This window comes from Leptonychotes weddellii, chromosome 13, assembly GCF_054177405.1.
Source record: "Leptonychotes weddellii isolate Sample4059 chromosome 13, ASM5417740v2, whole genome shotgun sequence".
Taxonomy (NCBI): domain Eukaryota; kingdom Metazoa; phylum Chordata; class Mammalia; order Carnivora; family Phocidae; genus Leptonychotes; species Leptonychotes weddellii.
This window is the reverse complement of record NC_138381.1, coordinates 15,846,131-15,867,849: the sequence shown is the minus strand read 5'-3', so window position 1 is coordinate 15,867,849 and position 21,719 is coordinate 15,846,131. Positions and strand designations below refer to the sequence as shown.

The 21,719-nt window shown below is 44.4% G+C and overlaps 1 protein-coding gene across 1 annotated transcript in view; it reads left to right on the top strand.

Moving 5' to 3' along the window:
- The first annotated feature begins 1,206 nt into the window (after positions 1 to 1,206).
- NEDD4L (NEDD4 like E3 ubiquitin protein ligase) overlaps positions 1,207 to 21,719 on the top strand; it is a 290,602-nt gene continuing 270,089 nt past the window's right edge. The window contains exon 1 of the mRNA XM_081802522.1: positions 1,207 to 1,769. Within this exon, the coding sequence (XP_081658648.1) occupies positions 1,596 to 1,769 (174 nt within the window). The 5' untranslated portion in view covers positions 1,207 to 1,595. The remainder of the gene's footprint in view (positions 1,770 to 21,719) is intronic.

The window sequence follows — 21,719 nt, the reverse complement described above, 5'->3', positions numbered from 1 at the left end:
CTTCAGCTGCCTCAGGCCGAGGAGGTGAAACGCCAGTATGTCAGTGCTGACCTCCTCCTGCCCAGTGAAGGCCAGATGATGGTGGACGGGGGTCATGGGTGTGAGTTTCCCTACAGCTGCAAGGGCACGGAGCACTGAGTCGGCACCAAACATGCGGAGCTGGCATGGCCTTGTTGGGCTCTGGGAACCAGCCTGGTGGCAGCCGGTGCTACACGATGCACACCTAGTTCATGCCTCCTGAATGGAATCACAACCCAGAATTTTAAGTCTGCACAGAGGAGAATTGAGAGAGTTTTTTCACCTTTCAAATGGAATGTCAAGCTTGAGAATTACCCTTCTAATTCTTGGTTGATAGCCACAGTACGCTTCCTGGTGTCCCCGACCTTCTCTCTCCCATTGTCCTGACTCTTTGAAATGCTTTTATAGGGTTATATTTTAAAGTAACTTTAGTCTTTTTAGAATGAGCCTGGTCTTAATACACAAAAAGGTTAATAATTGCAGGAAGGGACAGGAATGCCCATTTATGGATAGGATGAGGTGGCTTGGCAAATCCAGATTCCATAATGTCTCTGTTGAAGGAGCAGCTGCTCAGTTTTCTTACTGTTGTGGTGATTTTAACACCCAGGCAACAAGGACCATGCCTTTCTTTGCCAGGCAGGCTGAATTCTGGAGTCTGCAAAATCGCATTTCAAGCAGGTGCTCTGGTATGGACAATGACAGCTTCAACCGTTTCTTTGCCCTTTTAAGAATCTGTGGAAAATAAAACCCAGGGTGTGTCAGGATCAAAGGCGAGTGTGTGCCCTTCTGTTGAATGTATTTGCCTCTTTGGGGCTTGGAGAGGCAAGAGGTGTGTCTGTCCAGTTAGAATTTTACTCTTACCTCTTCTCCTCCCCACCCCCCTAGATTCTGGGTCATGGCATAGACAAGAAAAAAGGGATAATCTCTATGGCATGAATAACTTAGGATTCAAAAAGATCTTAAAAAGGATTTTTTCTCTTTTTTTTTTGGCTAGCTGATCTGATGAGATTGTCTGATCTGCAAGGGTCTTGGCTGGAGTGCACACCTCCTGGGCCTGATGTTGTGCTGGGGATGGAGGTGGGGGGTGGGGGCATGCAGCTCTGGCTTCCAGGAAGTGTTGTGATGTGTTTGAGCCCCGCCCAAGACCGCGATCACACGTGGTGGCCGTGAAGCAGCAGAAATACCTGTACAGGACGTTGCTTTTGGGTCTGGGGCGTGAAGATAGGTGGAGAAGCCAGCCAGGGTGTCCAGCTTCACACAGTGAGCTTCTGAGCTGAGTTTTAGATGAAAATAAGCGAACAGCTAAAATATGAGCACTTCCATATGCGAGGTGCTGATATTAAGGTCTTACAAAAATGGACTCACCTAATCATCACATCAGCTCTTTGAGGTGGGTCCTCCTGGCTCCGTCATACCAGGTCAGGGTGAGAAACTGAGGCACAGAGATGTTAATTGACTTGCTCAGAGCATCACAGAGCCCGTAACTGGCAGAGCCAGGATTTGAATCCAGGCAGTCTGGCTCCCAGGACCGTGGGTGGAACCACCACGCCACGGGGTCTCAGGGCAGTTCGTCCGGGATGGGGAGGAGGGCACTGCGGAGGCCCTGGTGGCCAGACGGAAAGGCAGAGAAGAAGTGGCTGTGTGGACCTCGTCGAGTAACTGGGTCCCCATCCTCTGAGGCACTTTGGGAAACCAGTGTTGATTGTGCTTTTCTGGCGCTCACCATGCAGCAAGGGGAGAGTGGATGTGAGGTGAGTAATGGTGGGTGGTCATGCAGCTGGCCAGGTACAGAGGGTGGTGATGACTGGGGGAACCAGCAAGGGGGATAAATGCAGGAGGTATTTAGGATGCAGGTGGCATTGGACTGATGACTGGTTGATTAGGTGAGAAAAAAGGACTGTAGAATAATCACCCACGTTTCTTGTTTCTGGATGGGAGGAAGGGAGAAACCTACATCTATTTTTTCTTATTACTATTACTTTTTAAAGATGTATTTATTTTAGAGCCTGTGCGTGAGTGGAGGGAGGGACAGAGGGAGAATCCTTGAGCAGACTCCCTGCTGAGCGTAAAGCCCAGCGTGGGGCTCGATCCCAGGACCCTGAGATCATGACCTGAGCCAAAGGCAGATGCTTAACCGACTGAGCCACCCAGGCGCCCCGAAACCTGCATTTATTAAATACCTAGTATAAAGGTTGTAAACTGGGGGACATGCCCCCTCCAACATTTGGCTATGCCTGGAGACGTTGTTGGTTGTCACAACTTGGGAGGTGCTACTGGAGTCTAGTGGGTTAGAGGCAGGGGATGCTGTTAAACATCCTGCAAGGCACAGGGCATCCCCGACAACGAAGAAATACCTGGCCCCGAATGTCAGTAGTGCCAAGGTTGAGGAGTCCCACTCAGGTATATGTATTAGTTTTACATAGCTGCTCACTTAACCCGTGAACCAATCATGAGACGTTATAAATTCCATCTTTCACATTTTTCCAGTGAGAAAACCAAGGCTTAGTGGGGAACAGGGTCAAAGCCAGGGAGCAGCTAGTAAGTGCCAGAGTCGGCATCCAGACATGCCTTCTCAGTTCTCCCTGCTGCTCTTCTTCCTCACATTGCTGCAAAGGAAGAGGCTCGTCAGACCATGGGGTTCTTTTTCTGTAGCGTTGGCTCCAGACTGGAGGAGGCAGGAAGGAAGGTGGTTATTTATACTCAGCTCTGCATAGGATCGAATAGCTCTGCATTTTCCGATCCTGAAGGTCTTACAGTGAGGATTTCACAGAAATATGATCATTTAGACGTTGGCGTCCCCCTGCAGGTCTAAATATGGGAACACATACTATCTCTTCCTTTAAAAATACTGCTGTTAATTTATGATAAGCTAAAATGCAGAAATTTTCATTCCAAACCCTGTTTATTCCTTGTGCATATGAACTACTGCAGGCCCCCCTTAGTAATTTAATTACTAAGTATCCCTTTAGGAAGAGATAACGTGAAGAGGGGAATTTGGAAGATCCTATAGGACTGCTCTGGATTTAGAGATAAATGTAAAAATACATTGATTTGCCAGAGGTAAGGAGCCCTTTTGAGAATCGGTTTGTTTTAGTGTCATCTAGAATAACCAGACAGCTTTTGGTAGCTCAGGATACAGTTGCTAATTTTCTAATGGGGTTTCTAATTATAATCCAGCTCCTGGGCAGATTTTGGATGTATTAGCAGCCTTCCTTGATAGCTCGTGAGATTAGAGCTTTGAGACCAAGTTCTCATAGTTGAACTCTCCATGATATCCTATTACTGATATTTTCAGAGTTACATATTTTAGGATCTAGTCTTGGACGGTGATGTGGAGGAGGCTGCCCCACTGAAATTGGGATAGAAACTTTTATGGGCATTATTTGTCTGTTTAAAACAGTCTTTGTGTTGTGTAGTCTTGTTTTTTGTTGGCCACACGGTGTCCTGGCACTTGGGCTGCTGGGACCATTTGGTGAGCATGAAGTTTCTGTCTTTCACCCATTGGATCTGTTGTCCTGAAACAGATGGGGCTCTTTAGTCCGGCCAGTGCTTTGGGGGAGTCCTGTTTGCTGCACCTGCTAATCTGTTGTCAGTTCTGCTAGGAAGTTGATGCTCAGGGAGTACCGAAGGGTGATCCCATTATGGAGTTTGGCAAACCAACAGCAGAGCGGCAAAGGTTTCTGTTGGGAGAGTTCATGTTTTCATTATGGCGCAGATGGATACAAAATCAGGATGAAAATGAGACAAGGAGGACTTAAAACTTCTCCCATTTTGGTGTTAGTGGTCGCTAGCCTGGATTAGACCACATTCAGCATTGAACTTGCGTAGTTTCTGCTTTTCAGATCCCTTGTTTAGGTTCATAAGCATAACTCAAAAGTAGTAGTAGGTAGTTTTGATAAACTGAAGGCATGATCAGTGAAACGAACTCTTGTAAACTTGTCTCTATATTGAGGCATAACCATCAACATAACAAATGTAACACGTTTATTCACTATATTAATGTTAATATTATTCAGTGCTTAACTAATTGGGCTGAGCTTTTTTCTGCCCCAAGATTTCCCAGTGAGGAAGACCTTATTCTATATTGCTTGCCTTGGGAAGAACAATTAATTGTGTTTCCTTTTTGGGGTGGGAAGACCACAGGCAACATGATACAGTATTTTTTAAAGGTTTTATAGAGTAGACCTCCTTTAGAGAGAAAACATTAGTGGGGATGCCACGTGTGGCCTTAAATTATTTTTTATTATAATGTCTTAAAATATGTCTAAACATAAAAGGAATTAACGTGTTTATAGTGCATGTATCACCATAATGATCACTAAAACCAATGTACGGATTCATTACAAATCTAATGCCCAACCTAATTCAGTTGAACTATGATTTTATTTTATTTTATTTTTTTAAAGATTTTATTTATTTATTTGACACAGTGAGACACAGCAAGAGCGGGAACACAAGCAGGGGGAGTGGCAGAGGAGGAAGCAGGCTTCCCGCGGAGCAGGGAGCCCGATGTGGGGCTCGATCCCAGGACCCTGGGACCATGACCTGAGCCGAAATCAGACGCTTAACGACTGAGCCACCCAGGCGCCCCTGAACTATGATTTTAATGTGACACGTGATGCTGTTTTGCTAAAACCACAGCTGTCATATCTGTGCTCAAGAAGTACTAGCTGCTAGGACAAGTTTCCCTTTCCTGACCTACCACGTGCGGGGAGTTGGGGGGGGCAGTCCATCATTTAATTCTGTTCTTCTGTTTTCTACTGTACTATGTGCTAGAGCTCAACGAAGGCCTCTTTGACTTGAAGTCTTGTTAGCTGGAGACCCAGGGGAAGTACTGCTTCCATCTTGACCCTGAATACACGTGCCAATGGAATCTCCAGAAATCAGTGGGAGTACCCAGTGACATGAGGTGGCCATGTAGATGACCTAGAATGTGCTTGTATTAATGTATGAAGGTCATTGCCTGAGGCTTCCTGTGCAAGGTGTGGTCCCTGCTCTCCAGTCGATCCAGCAGGGAGGGGATTCCAGAATGACGGTGGGTGGCGGAGCCTCTTTGGGAAGCTGATGTATTCTGTCTGTTGACTCTGCTGTTACACAGCTGTGAGGGGTCAGAATGCGGGGGACTCTCACCTGGCCCCAGCAATATATTGTCAATTAGATCTCACACATCTTAAGCATTGTTGCTGTTTGATCTTGCACAGATCTTGCCTTTACTGTTAAGAGACAGTTTGGTACTGAAAATTCCCCTGGTAATATAACGCAATTCAGGGGTGCCTGGGTGGCTCAGTTGGTTGAACGTCTGCCTTTGGCTTGCGTCGTGATCCCGGGGTCCTGGGATCGAGTCCTGCGTCAGACTCCCTGCTCCACGGGGAATCTGCTTCTCCCTCTGCCTCTCCCTCTCTCTCTCTGTCTCTAATGAATCAATAATAAGAAAATAACACTTCATTCAGTCTCCTCTTTCCTTTCCTTAGCAGCCCTTTACCTTTTTCCCCTGTCACCATCAGATGACCTTGCCGATTTTCCAAGTAGTAAATGCTTTTGTTGGATTTTTCTTTTTCAGGGCAACCAAAAATCAGTGATTGGCTCTGGAGTCCCTAGCAGGCAGAGCTCGGGTCTCTGTGCCCTGCACAGCGTGTAGCTGGGGCCTCGGCTGCACAGACTTGCACACGGTTCCTGAATAGCTTTGGTATTCTCGCCTTAAAATAATTCCTCCCCCTTTGCTTTTTTAACCAGGGATGACCGTAACATAAGGAACATTTTCTTAACAGATCGACTGGATGCCACCCATCCGAATGAGCATTGCCATTCAAGGTGGGTTCTTGGGAGGGTAACTGAAGGTCAGTGAATTTCTCAGTAATCCTTATTCTGTCAAAACTGCTTTTTCAGCCAGGTTACTGTCCCCATTAGCCTCATTGCCTTACAGTAACACCTCATTAAAATGCTCTTAACTGGATTGAACACTCGTCTTAGTCACTATGGCTGGCTTTGAAGCTGTTTCTGGAAATTAAATTTATCCCCTGGGAAAGCATACTTGCCCACCACTCCAGGTGTTGGATGTAACGGGATCTGGGCTCTCTTGGCAACTCCTCCAGTAGAGAAGGTCTGAGAGGTGTCGAATGAGGACTTTCTGTTGAAATAAGTGTTTAGAGTCCCAGGGTGGGTAGAATGGCATGCCACAGTTACTCGTGCTGGATTCAGAAGGAACCGGCCATATTCTTTAAGATGCATATCTTGTAGAGTTAGTATCAGGAAAGAAACTTCGTGTAAATCTTTAACAAAAGTAAAAGCAGAAACTACTGAATTCTCATGCAGTAGAAATACAGACCCATCCCCCCCTCTGCTCTCCCCTCACCCCCTCCCACAGTCACTTCAGTTGTTTCCTGTTATAAGGTATTTTTGGATGCCTTTTGTAAATCCTGTTTTGAAGCCTCTGTTTTCATAGAAGTTAGGTGGTTTGGGGCTTTATTTGGGACATTGATTTCTAGGCACTAGGAAATTCAGTAACTGGCTGAGCGAGCACTTTGTCCTCGAATGCTGCACGCTCGTTTGGGGATTGGGTTGATTTTTGTGAGGTTTCTAAACTTAGATCCCTCCTACACACCCACAGTGGATTCAGAATTTGTCATCTTTAAGTGATCCTTGATAGGCTCACCAATGTAAGCTTTTTAAAGGCCCTTTCTTTCAAAGCGAAGTTAAATGCGTTTTCAGTTTCTGCCAAGAAAGAACAGCAGTGGAACAAGGGAGGATTCGGCACCACCAAGCCGAGCTCCGTGGAAGCAAATTGGTGTGGAGACTCACGGTGCTGGCTTGGATCAAGCAGTGTCTAGTCCTAGCTTAAAACAGGTCTGGATGAAAGTCCAAATTCACCTATCACGCGTGCATGTGTTCGAACTCGATTTTGAGGGTGTATGTGTGCATCTGATATCACGGTGACCTCGGGCCGTGAAGAGCGACCATAAAGGGAAAATGAGAGAAAATCCCGGTGTCACTGCACAGCTCTGATCAGGCCTTTTAGCTAAGAAATTGAGCCTAAGCTAGGAAGTAAGAAGAGTAGCTCTGTGAGGACTTTGCAATACTTGCAGTGCTTTTGTGACTGCCCACATATAGTGTCCTTTCTGATAACTAATTTGCATCCCAGGGGAGCCCTTGAGTGTGATGCAGATCAGAGGTGAAGTGAGGTGACCTGGGAAGTTGGCACTTCTCAGCCCTGCTGGGAGTGCAAGGATTCTAGAAGACAGCCGGTGGTGGCAGCAGGGGAGGTGCAGGTGGTCTGTGTCAAGGTGGGGGATTGGACTCAGGGGGTGGAACTTCCTGAAGGGCAAAGTGGGATTGCACTGTTTGGCAACAGGGCTGCACAATTCTTAAACACAAAGAACAGAAGCATCCCTGTTGCTGTCCTCAATGCTGATTTGTTGTAGGCTCGGCAGAGAAAGGATTGTTAACTTGCAAAGTGGAGGAGCTAGGTGAGGAAACGAGTAAATACGATTCTGGTGAGCGTTAAGGAGATAAACATGAACACGTTCTCTTACTGTCTTGGTGTTAGGTGTTATACATTCCCTTAGCATTGCTGTACTGGAGACTGAAAGGAAACCTACAAGGGAAAATTGTCCACTCCTCACTTTTCCGCTTTTTTCCGTTACTCATCCAAGAAAGGTAGACACTTAAGAGAGGTCAGTGAGGTGAATGGCTTTGGACCAGGTTTGGCCCTGCAGTGATGGGAATGCCCTGTTGGTAGGAGACCGAGTAGGGCCTCTGAGGGCACTGGATTTTTAATTCTCCTTTTGAAAAGGATGTGTTCCTCTCTAGCTCCTTGTTACATACTCTTCTCTCGAATGGTTTATCAGGAATTATTATGCCCTTCCTCAGCAAGTGTTAACAGCATGAGGAGCACAAATCTTAAGGCTCAGCCGTGTTAGACTTGCACTTGGGGACATCTTGCCCGGAACCAACTCTCAGAAGTTGAAGTTGATATAAATTTAACAGTGTGGGAAAATTATTATTAAAAGCACTCTAGATTCTAATCATTTTTCTCTTTCCTCCTAAGCTGAGTGTTAGGAAGTGGTTGATGCTAGGGATTCCCCGGAAAGTAAGTTTGGCTGGATAGAAGGCAGTGATTATAAATTTTCCACATCTTTCTTGCGCCTACTTTTATTTATTTATTTATTTTTTTAAATTAAAAAAAAAAAATTTTTTTTTTTTAAAGATTTTATTTATTTATTTGACAGAGAGAGAGACAGCGAGAGCAGGAACACAAGCAGGGGGGAGTGGGAGAGGGAGAAGCAGGCTTCCCGCCGAGCAGGGAGCCCGATGTGGGACTCGATCCCAGGACTCTGGGATCATGACCTGAGCCGAAGGCAGACGCTTAACGACTGAGCCACCCAGGCGCCCTTGCGCCTACTTTTAAAGTAGCAGTCTCTCAGGACACGAATAGGAAGTGTTAATGTTGTAATGCTGGGTGCCGAGTTTTAAATGATGGTAAATACCCCACTAAGATTTCATGCAAAAATAAGAGAAGGGCTCTAGAATTCCAGAATGGGAAGAGTAAGGGCCTCTGAACATGTATGCCATAAATGCATTGAGAACAATGGCAAAAGCTAACAATACCAACTTTTTCAGAACTTCGCTAAAGACGTGCAACAATTTGGGGACTACTTGTTCAAGAAAAACAATGAGGTCTCTCAGTAGGAATAGTGAACCTCAGTGGGAACAGTGGTGTTTTAATTTGTGTTAATCCCATCTCCCCCCTCCCCCGGCCATTGCCCCAGCTGCTTTGTGGCCTTGAAAGCTGACAGCCTTGCAAGTATGGTAATTGTGAAAACCAGCAGTCTAGGAGCCACTGGATGGGGCAGAACAGAATGTTGGAGCTCCCTAAAAGGCCCGCTCCTGCAGGAAATGTCAGTATCTGACTTGCCTGGCAGCTTACTTAAAAGCTCCATTCTTCTAGCTTCTCTTTATTTGACCTGACTCCATTCGCTTTGTTTAAGGGGCTGTGCTCACTGAGCATTTGTTGGAAACAATCTGATGCAATTGTTTAATCACAGCTCCCTGAAGATGGTCTTGCTAGTTAGGGCCAACCAGTAACTGACCAAAATACCCTAAAAGAAAAACCTGAGCATGAAATGTCCATTAAGGGCTTTGAAAAACACCAGCCTATTTCTGGGAATTTACAAGGCTTTGCACATGCACAGGAAAGACCTGAGAAGGTCTAAGTTCTCACCTTGGGTTGACCTTGATGATGCTCTGTGCAAGCAAAAGTGAAGACTAAGGCGGAGTTATACCCCAGCATATACACAGAAGCCCTTGGGAAAGGCGGGAAGGTTTTTGGTTCAGAGTCGTCGTGCGGTCATTGGCAAACCACTAAGTGAACTAAGCAGAGACTTCAGGGGTTGCGTATGACAAAAATAGAGACTTCATTGGTTTTCCTGGACTGATTCTGTAAACAAGAACAACAACAAACCCAGGGATCCATAATTCTGGAAGCTGATTTCCAGAATTGAAACATTACATTCTTGAAAGTGTTTAGTTTTCAACAGAAAATTATGAGATACCCAGAAAGGACAGGAAAATATGGCCAGCCCCATTCAAAGGGAAAACAGTTAATAGAAACAGTCCTGGAGGAAAGCCTGGGTGTTGGATGGTCTACACAAAACTTAAATCAGCTCTGATGCATATGTTTAAAGGACTACAGGAAACCATGTCTAAAGAATTAAAGGAAAAAATGGAGTGATTTGTCACCAAGTAGTGAATGTAAGGAAAGGTACGGATTATTTAAAAAAAAAAAAAAAAAAAAAAAATTCTATGGGCGCCTGGGTGGCTCAGTTGGTTAAGCAGCTGCCTTCGGCTCAGGTCATGATCCTGGAGTCCCAGGATCGAGTCCTGCATCGGGCTCCCTGCTCAGCAGGGAGTCTGCTTCTCCCTCTGACCCTCCACCCTCTCATGCTCTCTCTCTATCATTCTCTCTCTCTCAATAAATAAATAAAAATCTTAAAAAAAAAAATTCTGGAGTTGAAAAGTACAGTTAACTGAAAAGAAAAATTCACTAGAGGGACTCAGCCGCAGATTTGAGCTGGCCCAGGAATGAATCCGTGAATTTTATTTTTTTTAAAGATTTTATTTATTTATTTGAGACAAAGAGAATGAGAGAGCGAGAGCACATGAGAGGGGGGAGGGTCAGAGGGAGAAGCAGGCTCCCTGCCGAGCAGGGAGCCCGATGTGGGACTCGATCCAGGGACTCCAGGATCATGACCTGAGCCGAAAGCAGTTGCTTAACCAACTGAGCCACCCAGGCGCCCCGAATCCGTGAATTTTAAAGCAGGTTAATTAATATTTTCCAGTATGAGGAACAAGAAGAAAAGAATAAAAAAATGGACAGAGCCATAGAGACCTGTGGGACATTGTCAAGTATACCCATGTTCGTGGACTGGAAGACTTACATTGTTAACATGGCAATACTCCCCAAATTGATCTACAGATTCAGTGAAATCCCTATAAAACCCCATCTGGCTTTTTTGTAGAAACTGAAAAGCTTGATCCTAAGATTCACATGGAAGTGCAAGGGTCTCAGAATAGCCAAAGCAATCTTGAAAAAGAACATGGTTGGAATCACAATTCTCAGTTTAAAGAACTTACTACAAAAGCTACCGTATAGTAAGCCATATTGATCAGTGGAATAATTGAAAGTCTAGAAATAAATCCTTAGGTTTATGGTCTTTTGTTTTTCAACAAAGAGTGCTAGGACATGCATGAATAAACAAAATGTGTTCTATCTATGCAACAGAATATTATTCTATCATTAAAGGAGTAAAGGTCAGATAAATGGTACAACATGGGCGAACACTGAAAATATTACAGGAGATTGAAGAAGCCAGGCACAAAAGGCCACATATTTATTTGAGTTTTTTGTTTGTTTGTTTTGGCTTTTTTTGAGAGGGAGAGAGAGAATCCTAAGCAGGCTCCGTGCTCAGTGCAGAGCCTGATGCAGGGCTGGATCTCAGGACTCTGAGATCATGACCTGAGTTGAAATCGAGTCGGATGCTTAACCGACTGAGCCATCCAGGCGCCCCCACACATTTATTTGAAGTGATCAGGATGGGCAAATCCATAGGGACAGCACGTAGCTTAGTTTTTATGGGAGTCTGCTGGCAGGAGGGAATTGAGTGTTTCTGTAAAGGGTATAGAGTTTCTTTTGGGATGATGCTAATGTTTTGGGATTATCTAAAGGTGCCAGGTGCCTGGCTTTGTGAATATATTAAAAATCAATGAATTGTATCCTTCAAAAGGGTGAACGTTGAGTTAAATCTCAAGGTTATTTAAGAATAATAATAATAAATAAGGGCACATCCCCATGCAACGGAGGTGTTAGGAAAACAGTGGGTTAGGCTTCACCATCTGGCTCGTGCCCACTTTGGGCATTTTGTTCCTTGTGCAGAATTCTTAAATTTGCATTTTGTTTTCCCCATCCTCCCTACAGCCACTGGCAGGGTCTACTTCTGTGTCACTGGATTAAGGGAGCAGCATAGGGATTTACTTTTGTTCCTCAGTTTGAGGACAGAGCCATGAGCCAGGGGAGGGGCAGAGAGAGAGAGGGAGAAGCAGGGAGCCCGACATGGGGCTCGATCCCAGCATCCCGGGATCCTGACCTGAGCCGAAGGCAGACGCTTAACCGACTGAGCGACCCAGGCGCCCCAGATAATTTGTTTTAAAGAGTAAAACAGATTCTTGTCCTTGGCTAGTTACCCTCAGGGAAGAAATGCTGCTGCATATTAAAGCAAGGAGATGAAGCCCAAATGACAGGGACCTAGAAGAGAGGATCCAGAGATCTTCAGCCAGTACTGGCTGTAAACGTTTCAGTATGTGGCACGTGGTTGGCTCAGAGTCAGAGGATGCTGGGAAATACGAAAGCGGGAGGGGCAGGGAGGGGAGACTTCTCTGTTGGTGAAGAGTTGGATGGACAGACAGTTGTTAGGACATAAAAAACCTGCATATATTCCCCATACTTTCTGTGTGCTCTTGAGAAGAAGGTATTCTGCTTTGGATGGAGTGTTCAGCACGCACCTGTTAAGTTCATCTGAACTTAAGTTCATCTGATCTAACACAGCATTTAAAGCTCATGTTTCCTTAATGATTTTCTGTCTGGATGATCTACTTATTGATAGAAGTGGGGTGTCAGAGTCTCCCAGTATTACTTTATTGCTGTTTCTCTCTTTATATTAGCTTTATATATTTAGATGCCGTTACGTTGGGCGCATAAATATTTATAGATGTTATATCTTCTTGTTGGATTGACCTCTTGATCATTACGTAATGACCTGCGTTGTCTCAAATACTTTCTCTTGTGGACTCCTCTTCCCCATCGCTCTCTTGGGAGGGCGAATGCTTTGCATAGGTCCAATTTATCCAACAGTCTCAGGACCCCAGAACCTCCTAGTAGCAGGGATTTCCTGTAGTAGACAACGAAAGGGAGGTAAAAGGATTGAGACTCCAGGAGGTGGTTTTAGGAACTGTTTTCGTCAGGTAGCTGATCATGGACTTCGTTACTGCACAAAGTAATCATCAGGCGTGCACAAAGCGCTGTGGAAAATACATCACTGTTACCAAGAGAAATGCTTATGCCGTTTGATAAGTGCCGTGCACTAGATTACCAGAGTGTTTCCCTTGATTGCTCACATTGTGGTTCAGTGGGAATGTTAGCTGTCCATTTTTTGTGGTCAGGATTTTTTGGTAAGTTGAGAAGCCCGCAAGTATGTGAGCTGAAGATGGTGTATTTTGGGATGAGGCCAGACTGGCACGGTGTTAGTAGTTTGAGTTCTATAAACTGCAGTGTGGGAGGCGGAGTTAGTGGCTTGGACCTATGAAAAGCAAACCCTTCCTTTCTGAAATTGAGCAGAGTGAAGGATTAAAGCACTAGCAGCCTCTGTGAGGAGCTCTGCCTCAGGCTTGGGGCTATTAACCAGAAAAACTAAGCAAAATTAGGAAAGGTGGTCAGTTTTGTTTTGTTTCATATTATAATATTCCCTTAAAATAAAAGGTTGCAGGGCACAGAGGGAAAGGGGCCAGCACACTTTTAAAAATCCTGTTTGAGGTTTGGATCCATTTTTATGAATTTCTTTAGTTACCTTGGCTAACTATGGAATGAGTAAAGTGAGAGGTTAGATGAGGCCTGTCTCCTTCAGCCGGAGATAAGTTGGACACGCTTTCTATCCGTGATTTTTCAAATCCTGCTTATCGTCAGAAGTGCTTCTGCACACTACCCCCCAACATTTTATTCTGAAAAATGACAAGTCCACAGAAAAGGTGGAAGAATGTACACCCATATACCCACTTTCTGGATTCTACAATTAACATTCTATCCTACCAGCTGTATTGCCTGTTTATGCCCTCTGTCCATCTTATTTATGGATCTATTTTATTTATTTATTTATTTTTAAAGATTTTATTTATTTATTTGACAGAGACACAGCGAGAGAGGGAACACTCCAGGGGGAGTGGGAGAGGGAGAAGCAGGCTTCCCGCCGAGCAGGGAGCCCGACGCGGGGCTCCATCCCAGGACCCTGGGATCATAACCTGAGCCAAAGGCAGACACTTAACGACTGAGCCACCCAGGTGCCCCTATGGATCTATTTTAAAAGTACACGATCCACATCAGTACACTTTAGTCCTATGTACCTAATGTGCATGTCAGTAAGTATAGTTCAGTATTAGTTTATGGATCTCTTCCAAGAATTTTTTTTCAAGATTAAATTCCCAGGTGTCATCAAAGCTTCTGATTAGAAGGGTGGGGGCAGGCCCAGGAATCTGTACTTTGAAGAGCTCCCACGTGCTTCTGATGGTGAGCCAGGCTTGGGGTCTTCTGCTCCAGGAAGCGCCTCCTGGTTACTTCAGCCTCCACTGAAAGTGATTATTGCCCTTTTCTTGACCATGGATCTCCATTTTTGGCTTCCTTGGGATCTTTTGCTTAACACACTGGTTCTTGGGGCGCCTGGGTGGCTCTGTTGGTTAAGTGTCTGCCTTCGGCTCAGGGCATGATCTTGGGGTCCTGGGATTGAGCCCCATGGTGTGGGGCTTGCTGCTCAGCAGGGAGTCTGCTTCTCCCTCTCCCTCTATCCCTCCCCCCACTCATTCCCTCTCTCTTTAATAAATAAATACAATCTTAAAACCCACTGGTTCTCAACTGGGAATGTTTTGGTTGTCCTACCTGGGGGTGGTGGTGGAGGGTCTGGTGGCATCTAGTGGGCAGAGGCCAGGGATGCTGCGGAGTGTTCTGTGCTACACACGACAGCCCCACAATGAGGACTTACGTGGACTAAAATGTTAGTAGTGCTGAGATTGAGAAAGTTTTTTTTTTGGCCTAAAAGGAAACTAAACCATGAGATGGATTTAAGAGTTGGATGGGACCATTAGAGATGGTATTGTAATCAGGATCTACCTGTTGTCCACAAAATACAGATTTCTGCTCCAAAAAGTTCCTCATTTAAAATCTGATATCCAAAGCCCGGTTAAAAGGCCAGTTATCTCAAACTTTGAGTGAATTTGCCTGAAAAAGTAATGTTTTCTGTGGCCTTTAAGTTTCCTTTAAAAACTATTATAAGCAGGGCGCCTGGGTGGCTCAGTTGGTTAAGCGACTGCCTTCAGCTCAGGTCATGATCCCAGGGTCCTGGGATCGAGTCCCGCATCGGACTCCCTGCTCTGCGGGGAGCCTGCTGCTCCCTCTCCCACTCCCCCTGCTTGTGTTCCCTCTCTCGCTGTGTCTCTCTCTGTCAAATAAATAAATAAAATCTTTAAAAAAAAAAAAAAACTATTATAAGCAGAGAAAACAGTGTTTTGGGATTGCGGTAATTAGCATCAAACCAAACAGGGCCTGTCATGCAGGTGGGCAGGAAGTGATGAAGGTGGGTGAAGGAAGACGGGGAAGGGGGGCATATCAGTAGTTGGGGGCTTGAGAAGTTGATGGGGTTGTTCTTCACAAAGTCTAATTTGACTCCACAGTGTCTCTCAATAAAGGTGCATTTCTAGAATTGCTCTGGCTTCTGATCTATATTTTACCAGTCTTCAGGAAAACAAAATGTAAAATAAAAAAGAGGGCTTAACAAAGCGTGGGGGAGATGTTTTCTTGAGGTGGTCAGGTGGGAGATGGGGCTTGCGCTGGCCCCGAGAAAGAGCAGGAGGATGAGAGTGAACAAGCAAGGTGGGGTCAAACGTTCCTTCTTGCTCAGTTAGTTTCCGGACTGGAGACAATATGGCAGAAGCAAAAAGCTGGCTGGATTGGATTGGGTGAAACCCGATTACATCCCTATTCTAGAGATGTTCATCTAGGATCAGTTCATTTCACCGCTTCACATCTACTTTGAGGAAAAAGAACAATGCCCCATCGTTTTTGTAAGGTTAAATGTGAGCGTTGATAAAATGTCCCCATTGCTAGAAGGCGCTCTTGTGTCTGGTGGAGGGAGCAACCAGGGCTGTGTGGGGCAGTGTGTGAACACTCCCGTACCTATAAGGTGTGTGTAAGGTGTACCCGGGTCACTGCGGGTGAATAATGGCCTCCTGTGTGTGCTGTAGGGAGTGCTCATGAACTTAGCTCCCTGGGATTCTTGGCTCGGCTTTGGAGTTTAATTATTTTTTTATTTTCATTTTTTAAAAGATTCTATTTATTTGAGAGAAAGAGACAGCAAGAGAGCAGGGGCTGAGGGAGAGGGAGAGGGCTGGATCCCAGGACCCCGGGATCATGACCTGAGCTGAAGTCAGACACTTAACCGACTGAGCCACTCAGGTGCCCCTCTGGGGTTTAATTATAGTGGGTCCTTGGGCAAGTTAATCTCTCCGTTCTTAACTTCCTTCATTTTTTCATATCTGAAATGGAGGTGCTTGGATAATCTTAAAGATCATTTGTCTCTAGCATGCTGCGGTGTTGAGCTTTCTGGAAGGAAAGCTTCTGGGAATGGAATGACAGTAATGATCAGAGTGATAATAAATGGCAGTGGGCATACACTTTCTCTTCTATTTAACACAGCACTTCCTGTGTTGCAGGCCCTTTCCTCAGGGCTTTAAAAGTAATCCTTTTTAAGATGAGGAAACCGAGGCTCAGAAGTTTGTGACTTGTCCCTGGTCGGAGCTAGAAAGGGGCAGACATTGGTGAGGTACACAGTCGACTTCTGGGATCTTAAACACTTGGCCACCTCCCCTGCCTGGGGTCCTGGAGGAGGCTGCGGAGTTGGGGGCCTTGTGAGCTTCATGGATGAGGGTTGATGGGGTGTGTGTGTGTGTGTGTGTGTGTGTGTGTGTGTAGAATTTGAGAAGCCTTTTGCTGTGGGTGGGGTTATAGAAGTTATTTTGTTTTAAGCTGGTTGAGGTGTGAGTATGTAAGTACTGAAGAGAATGTGTCATTGGAGAGGGGGGAAGGGAATGGAGTGGTGAGGTGGTCCCTGGGGAGTGCGAGAGCCTGGGGTCCAGTGCTCCCTTTAGATGGGGGGGGTCCACTTGGACACCTGGCTCCAGCATGCACACAGTTGTTCAGATGAGCAGTAGTTCACTCAGGTTTCTGAGTTCTGGTAAAAAGCTTTAGGTTTGACATATAACCTTTGAGGTTTTTGGTTCTCGCAGTGTTGGGTTAATTGAGGCTTGTGGGTTTGATCTGGAGAGTAAAGTGGGATTCTTTCTGTGAGATACCCAGTTCCTCTAGAGACGTTTTTGGTCTAGAAAGGTGTGAGAAGCTATATATTCATTAGCTTGAGCCACCTCATGGATAGTTTGTGGAAGAAAAACCATTGTGGGAAAGACTTGTGTCACTCCAGAGAGCAGAGCCAGATAAGGGGGGCGGGGGGCAGCAAGATGTTCTTCAGTCCTGCTGTACCTGCTGCTCATTTGGAAAAGCATACCCACATGTTGATGGGAGGAGGCATGTTTGGCTGCTCTAAATAGAGAGGATTTTTTGGTTTTGTTCTTAGCCATCAAATATAAGCAAGCAAGCAAGAAAAAAGAAAACAGTCCTTTAGTATCTATTAGAGTGAGCATTAGAGCTTGGGGGCGGCCCCTGGCCAGCTGACTTGTGTGAGGTGAGACAGAAAGTTCTGGTGGCTGGCCAACCTCTTCCAGGAGGAGAGAGCAACAGTCTTATAGAGCAGTCTCTCAAGCTTTTAAGAAAAAACCAAAAAACTCTGCTGGAGGTGGGGAGAGGTAGTGGGGTGGGGGCGGGTGAGTGGGGGAAGCCCCTGTCAGATGTCAGAGAAATATGAGCACCCAGACTCCCAAGCATCATAACTCTGGGAATAACAAGTTGTCTGGGCTTCTAGCACTGCTGTGTGTTAATATTACCATGACATTGTTCTCTGCTGCTTTCAGAGAATAAAAGCTTGTGGTGGTTTCAGTTACGTGGGGAGTTAAAAAGACAGTTGTGGACTAGTTTTGGAAACTCATTTGTGTTTGGGGAAATGGATTCCAAGTTTCAGATAACGAAAAGCTCACAAATGAAATTTTGGAACGCAGTGGGTGTTTTTAGGCAGGGGATTTTTGTTATTTGTGCAAAAGGACTTTTGAACACATGTGGAAGGTCTGAATGCTGGAATGAACCGTTAAAACAAAATAAAACACAGAACTAAACCATCCTGTCTTCCCCTGGCCTGATGTGAACTTCAAGCTTTTGTTTATTTTCATTTTCCCACTTCCTACTTCTGAACCTGTTTGGTACAGGTTGAACCCTTGTACCTGCCTCACAGTATTTACCTTAATTATTAGAGAAACAATTAGGAGTTGGCTGAGTCTGCTTTACTTGCTGCTTTTTCCAGGCCATTCTCCGTAACAGATGTGTTTTGCATAGAATTCACAATGCCTATTTCCCCAGTGACACCTCCCTTAGAGTTGGTGGTAACTACCTAATCTAATAATCTCCCCTTGTACTTGACAGGCTGTTTATATTTTAAGAGTGAAGTAATGCATGTCTTTCATGTTAGAAAGGAATGGCACAGAAAATGATTGGGACCCAGGACTAAAAAATGCAGCTCGAAATCTCAGCCGTTTGTTTATCTGGACTTTGAAAAATGGTTTTAGCTTTTGCATGGGGAAATGGACTCTATCCATAATTTATTGGTTTCCTTCCTCATCTTGGTATCATACATTCCATTGTTCGTTCTTGTTCCTCTGCATTCTGCTTTTCTTACGTTTTGTCCTATTTGCTGTGCTACTTGGTGACCTATCATTTGGGAGACATGACTTTTCCAGGAGTTGATAGTGCAGATTGATCTTTTAATTGAAGAGACAGAGACACGTTATAAAACCCTAAGTGGTAGTTTGGTGGAGGGGCCAGTTAGTAACCTGGAAGAGCCTTTACCATCCTAGCAGAGATGGTAAGTTATGTGTCCCAGAAGAGTAAGTGGGCTAGTTGTTCAAGTTTAAGAATTGGTCGATGATGCATTTATTAAATGCATATAGTGTCTATTCGGTGTATATAACTAGTAGTAGTAGGATGTGCAAAGGATGTGGGAAATGTAATGGCTTTAGTTGTGATGATTTTTGCCTTTAAGGAGCATACCTTAAGCATCTTTGGGCCTTTGTACTGTGAAACATAATACACAGAGAAGTGTATAAAACAAAAATTCCCAGCTTGGATGTACCACAGTGACCCCATGTGTTCACAGCCCGCCCTTCTGTCGAGGTCCCATCCCCTTGACTCCTTTGCTCCTGAGTGTTCAGATTTAGATAGAAACTCCAGTTCTAAGCAGTCTGATGTTTTTAAGGGGTATGTTCTGATAGCTGGAAAAATGTGTGTGGGGGGGACCCAGATCCAATGGATGTTACAATTTTTCAGTGGTTCTAGTAGTTTACACATTGAAATGCCTCTGTTGATGTATTTTTTTACATTATCTTTTTATAAAATCAGCATTTCCTTTAAAAACTTTATAAGCATTATTATAAGTGATTATTGCATCATACAGATATTCTTTTATTTACTTGTCTGTTACATATTCTTGGACTCGGGTTGTTTCTGGTATTTCCCATATTACAAAACAGGCTGTGGGAAGCAATTTTATTCATCATGTTCTTCCCTTTCAGATATCCTTTATCAGTTTCTCTTAATGAGACAAAAAGCATATTTTTTTTTTAAAGATTTTATTTATTTATTCATGAGAGACAGAGAGAGAGAGAGGTAGAGGGAGAAGCAGGCTCCCAAGGAGCAGGGAGCCCGATGTGGGACTCGATCCCAGGACCTGGGATCATGACCTGAGCCGAAGGCAGATGCTTAACCATCTGAGCCACCCAGGTGCCCCAAAAAGCATATTTATTTTTAGGAGGAACTTAAATTTGAAGTATAATTGACCCTTTAACAGTACAGGGGTTATGGGCACTGACCCCCTTGTCCCCAGTTGAAAAGCTGCAAATAACTTTTGACTTCCCCAAAACTTAAGTACTAATAGCCCACAGTTGACCAGAAGCCTTACAGATAACAGTTGATTAATGCATATTTTGTACAAAACATGTATTAGATACTGTGTTGGTACAATAAAGTAGGCTAGAGAAAAGAAATTACTAAGAAAATCCTAAGAGAAAATCAATTTACAGCACTGTATTGAAAAAAAAATCCTTGTATAAGTGGATCCATGTAGTTCAAACCTGTGGGTTGACTGTAGAAAGTAAGTAGCCCATGGGGCATCTGAGTGGCTCAGTTTGTTAAGCATCTGACTCGGTTTTGGCTCAGGGCATGATGTCGTGGGTGGTGAGATCAGGCCCCATATTGGGCTCTGCACTCAGCACAGAGTCTGCTTGAGTGTCTCCGTCTGCTCCTCCCCACCACATGCTCACTCTTTCTCTGAAATAAATCTAAAAAAACCCCCACAAAACACACACACACAATAGATTAAGATTTCTAAGGGTAGATAAGGCATCTGTTTTAGTAACCGAATATGTAGATCTAGCATGGTGCCTTAATGTAGATACTCAACAAATGTTTATTGACTGAATGAACCTAAGACAAAGATCATAAAGAAGATTGAATGGTTGTATATACAAGAATGCTGCATTGGTTCATAGTAGGATACTAGCTAATGCTTATTGTGTAACAGTTTGACACTGGATATTGACCTAAGTAATTTATATGTTGTCTTCTGGGATTTTGGGAGTGAAGGGAGTCTACTTCTAATATTAGTTCACATTCTGGGGAGGAAGCAAGACTTAAAAATTAGGTGGGCTTAAATAATGGAAGCAACCCAAATGTCCATCAACTGTTGACTAGATGAACAAAATGTGGTATACCCATTCAGTAAAATATCATTTAGCAATGAAAAGGAATGAAGTTCTGACAGTTGTTACAGCATGGATAGACCTTGAAACCATTGTGCAAAGTGAAAGCCAGTCACAAAGGCCACATATTGTATAATTTTACTCTATGCAGTGTCTGGAATAGGTGAATCCATAGCGATAGAAAATAGATTAGTGGTTGTTTAGGGGTAGGGGAAGAGAGAAATGGGTACAGTTTTTATTTCAGGGGGCGAGATGGTCTAAAATTAGTTATGGTTACATGACTCTGAATACACTGAAAACCAATGAATTGTACACTTTAAATGGGTGAAGTGTATGTGTGGTATTACCATACAATTGGTATATTTAAATTATGGCATATTTTAAAATAAAAAAACGAGTGAGCTTTAGCATTATAGAAGGAAGGTGGGGGTGGCTTGTATTAATTTGCTGGAGTTACCATAACAAAATACCATGGACTGGTTGGCTTAAACAACAGAAATTTATTGTCTCACATTTCTGTAGGCTAGAAGTCCAAGGTCAAGGTGCTGGCAGGTTTGGTTCCTCCTTGGCTTACAAAAGGCCTGGTTTTCCCTGTGACCTTATACATAGCCTTTGCTTTGTGTGTGTGCATCCCTACTGTTTCATTGTGTGGCCAAATTTCCTTCCCCCCCGCCCCCCCAAGAATGCCTGTGATACTGGTTGGGGCCACCCTGATGGCCTCGTTTTCATTTAATCACCTCTCTCTCCAAATACAGTCACATTCTGAGGTACTGGGCATCAGAATTCCAGCATAGAATTTTGAATTTTGGGGGGGCACAGTTCAGCCCATTACAGTGGTTACCAGGTTGAGGTGAGGAACCTGTGAGTGGAGATGCAGGGAAAAAGGGGTATGGGCCAGTGAGCTGGCACATCTTTCTAGGGCCAAAGGATTGACAGCAGTGGCAGGGGTGCGTAGGCCTGTGGAGTTGGGCCAGTTGTGAGGGGCTGGGTGCCAGAGTGAGCAGTGTGGACCTGGCCCTCCAGGCAGTGGGGGGCCGGCAGGGGCAGGATGAACTGAGAGTGACACAGTAAAAGCATACTTAGAAAAATCCATGCTGCTCAGCAGGTGTGCTGCAGAGAGAAGCCCCTGGAAGGAGGGAGATAAATACAAGATGACGAGGCAAACATAGGAAAGGTACGAGGATTGAGGGCCTTGCAAAAGGCCAAGATTCAGAACCGAGGAGTCTGAGTTGACTTCAGAGTTTTGAAACTTGACGTTTGCAAACAGAGTAATGTGAATTAGGGAAGTGTAGGCAAATGAAAATATAGGTCCCGTTGTTGATAAGGTATGTCAAATGTTATTTACTCAGTGTGTTTGTATTTTATTTTTATTATTATTATTTTTTTATTTTTTATTTTTTAAAGATTTTATTTATTTATTTGAGACAGAGAGAATGAGAGAGAGAGAGAGCACATGAGAGGGGGGAGGGTCAGAG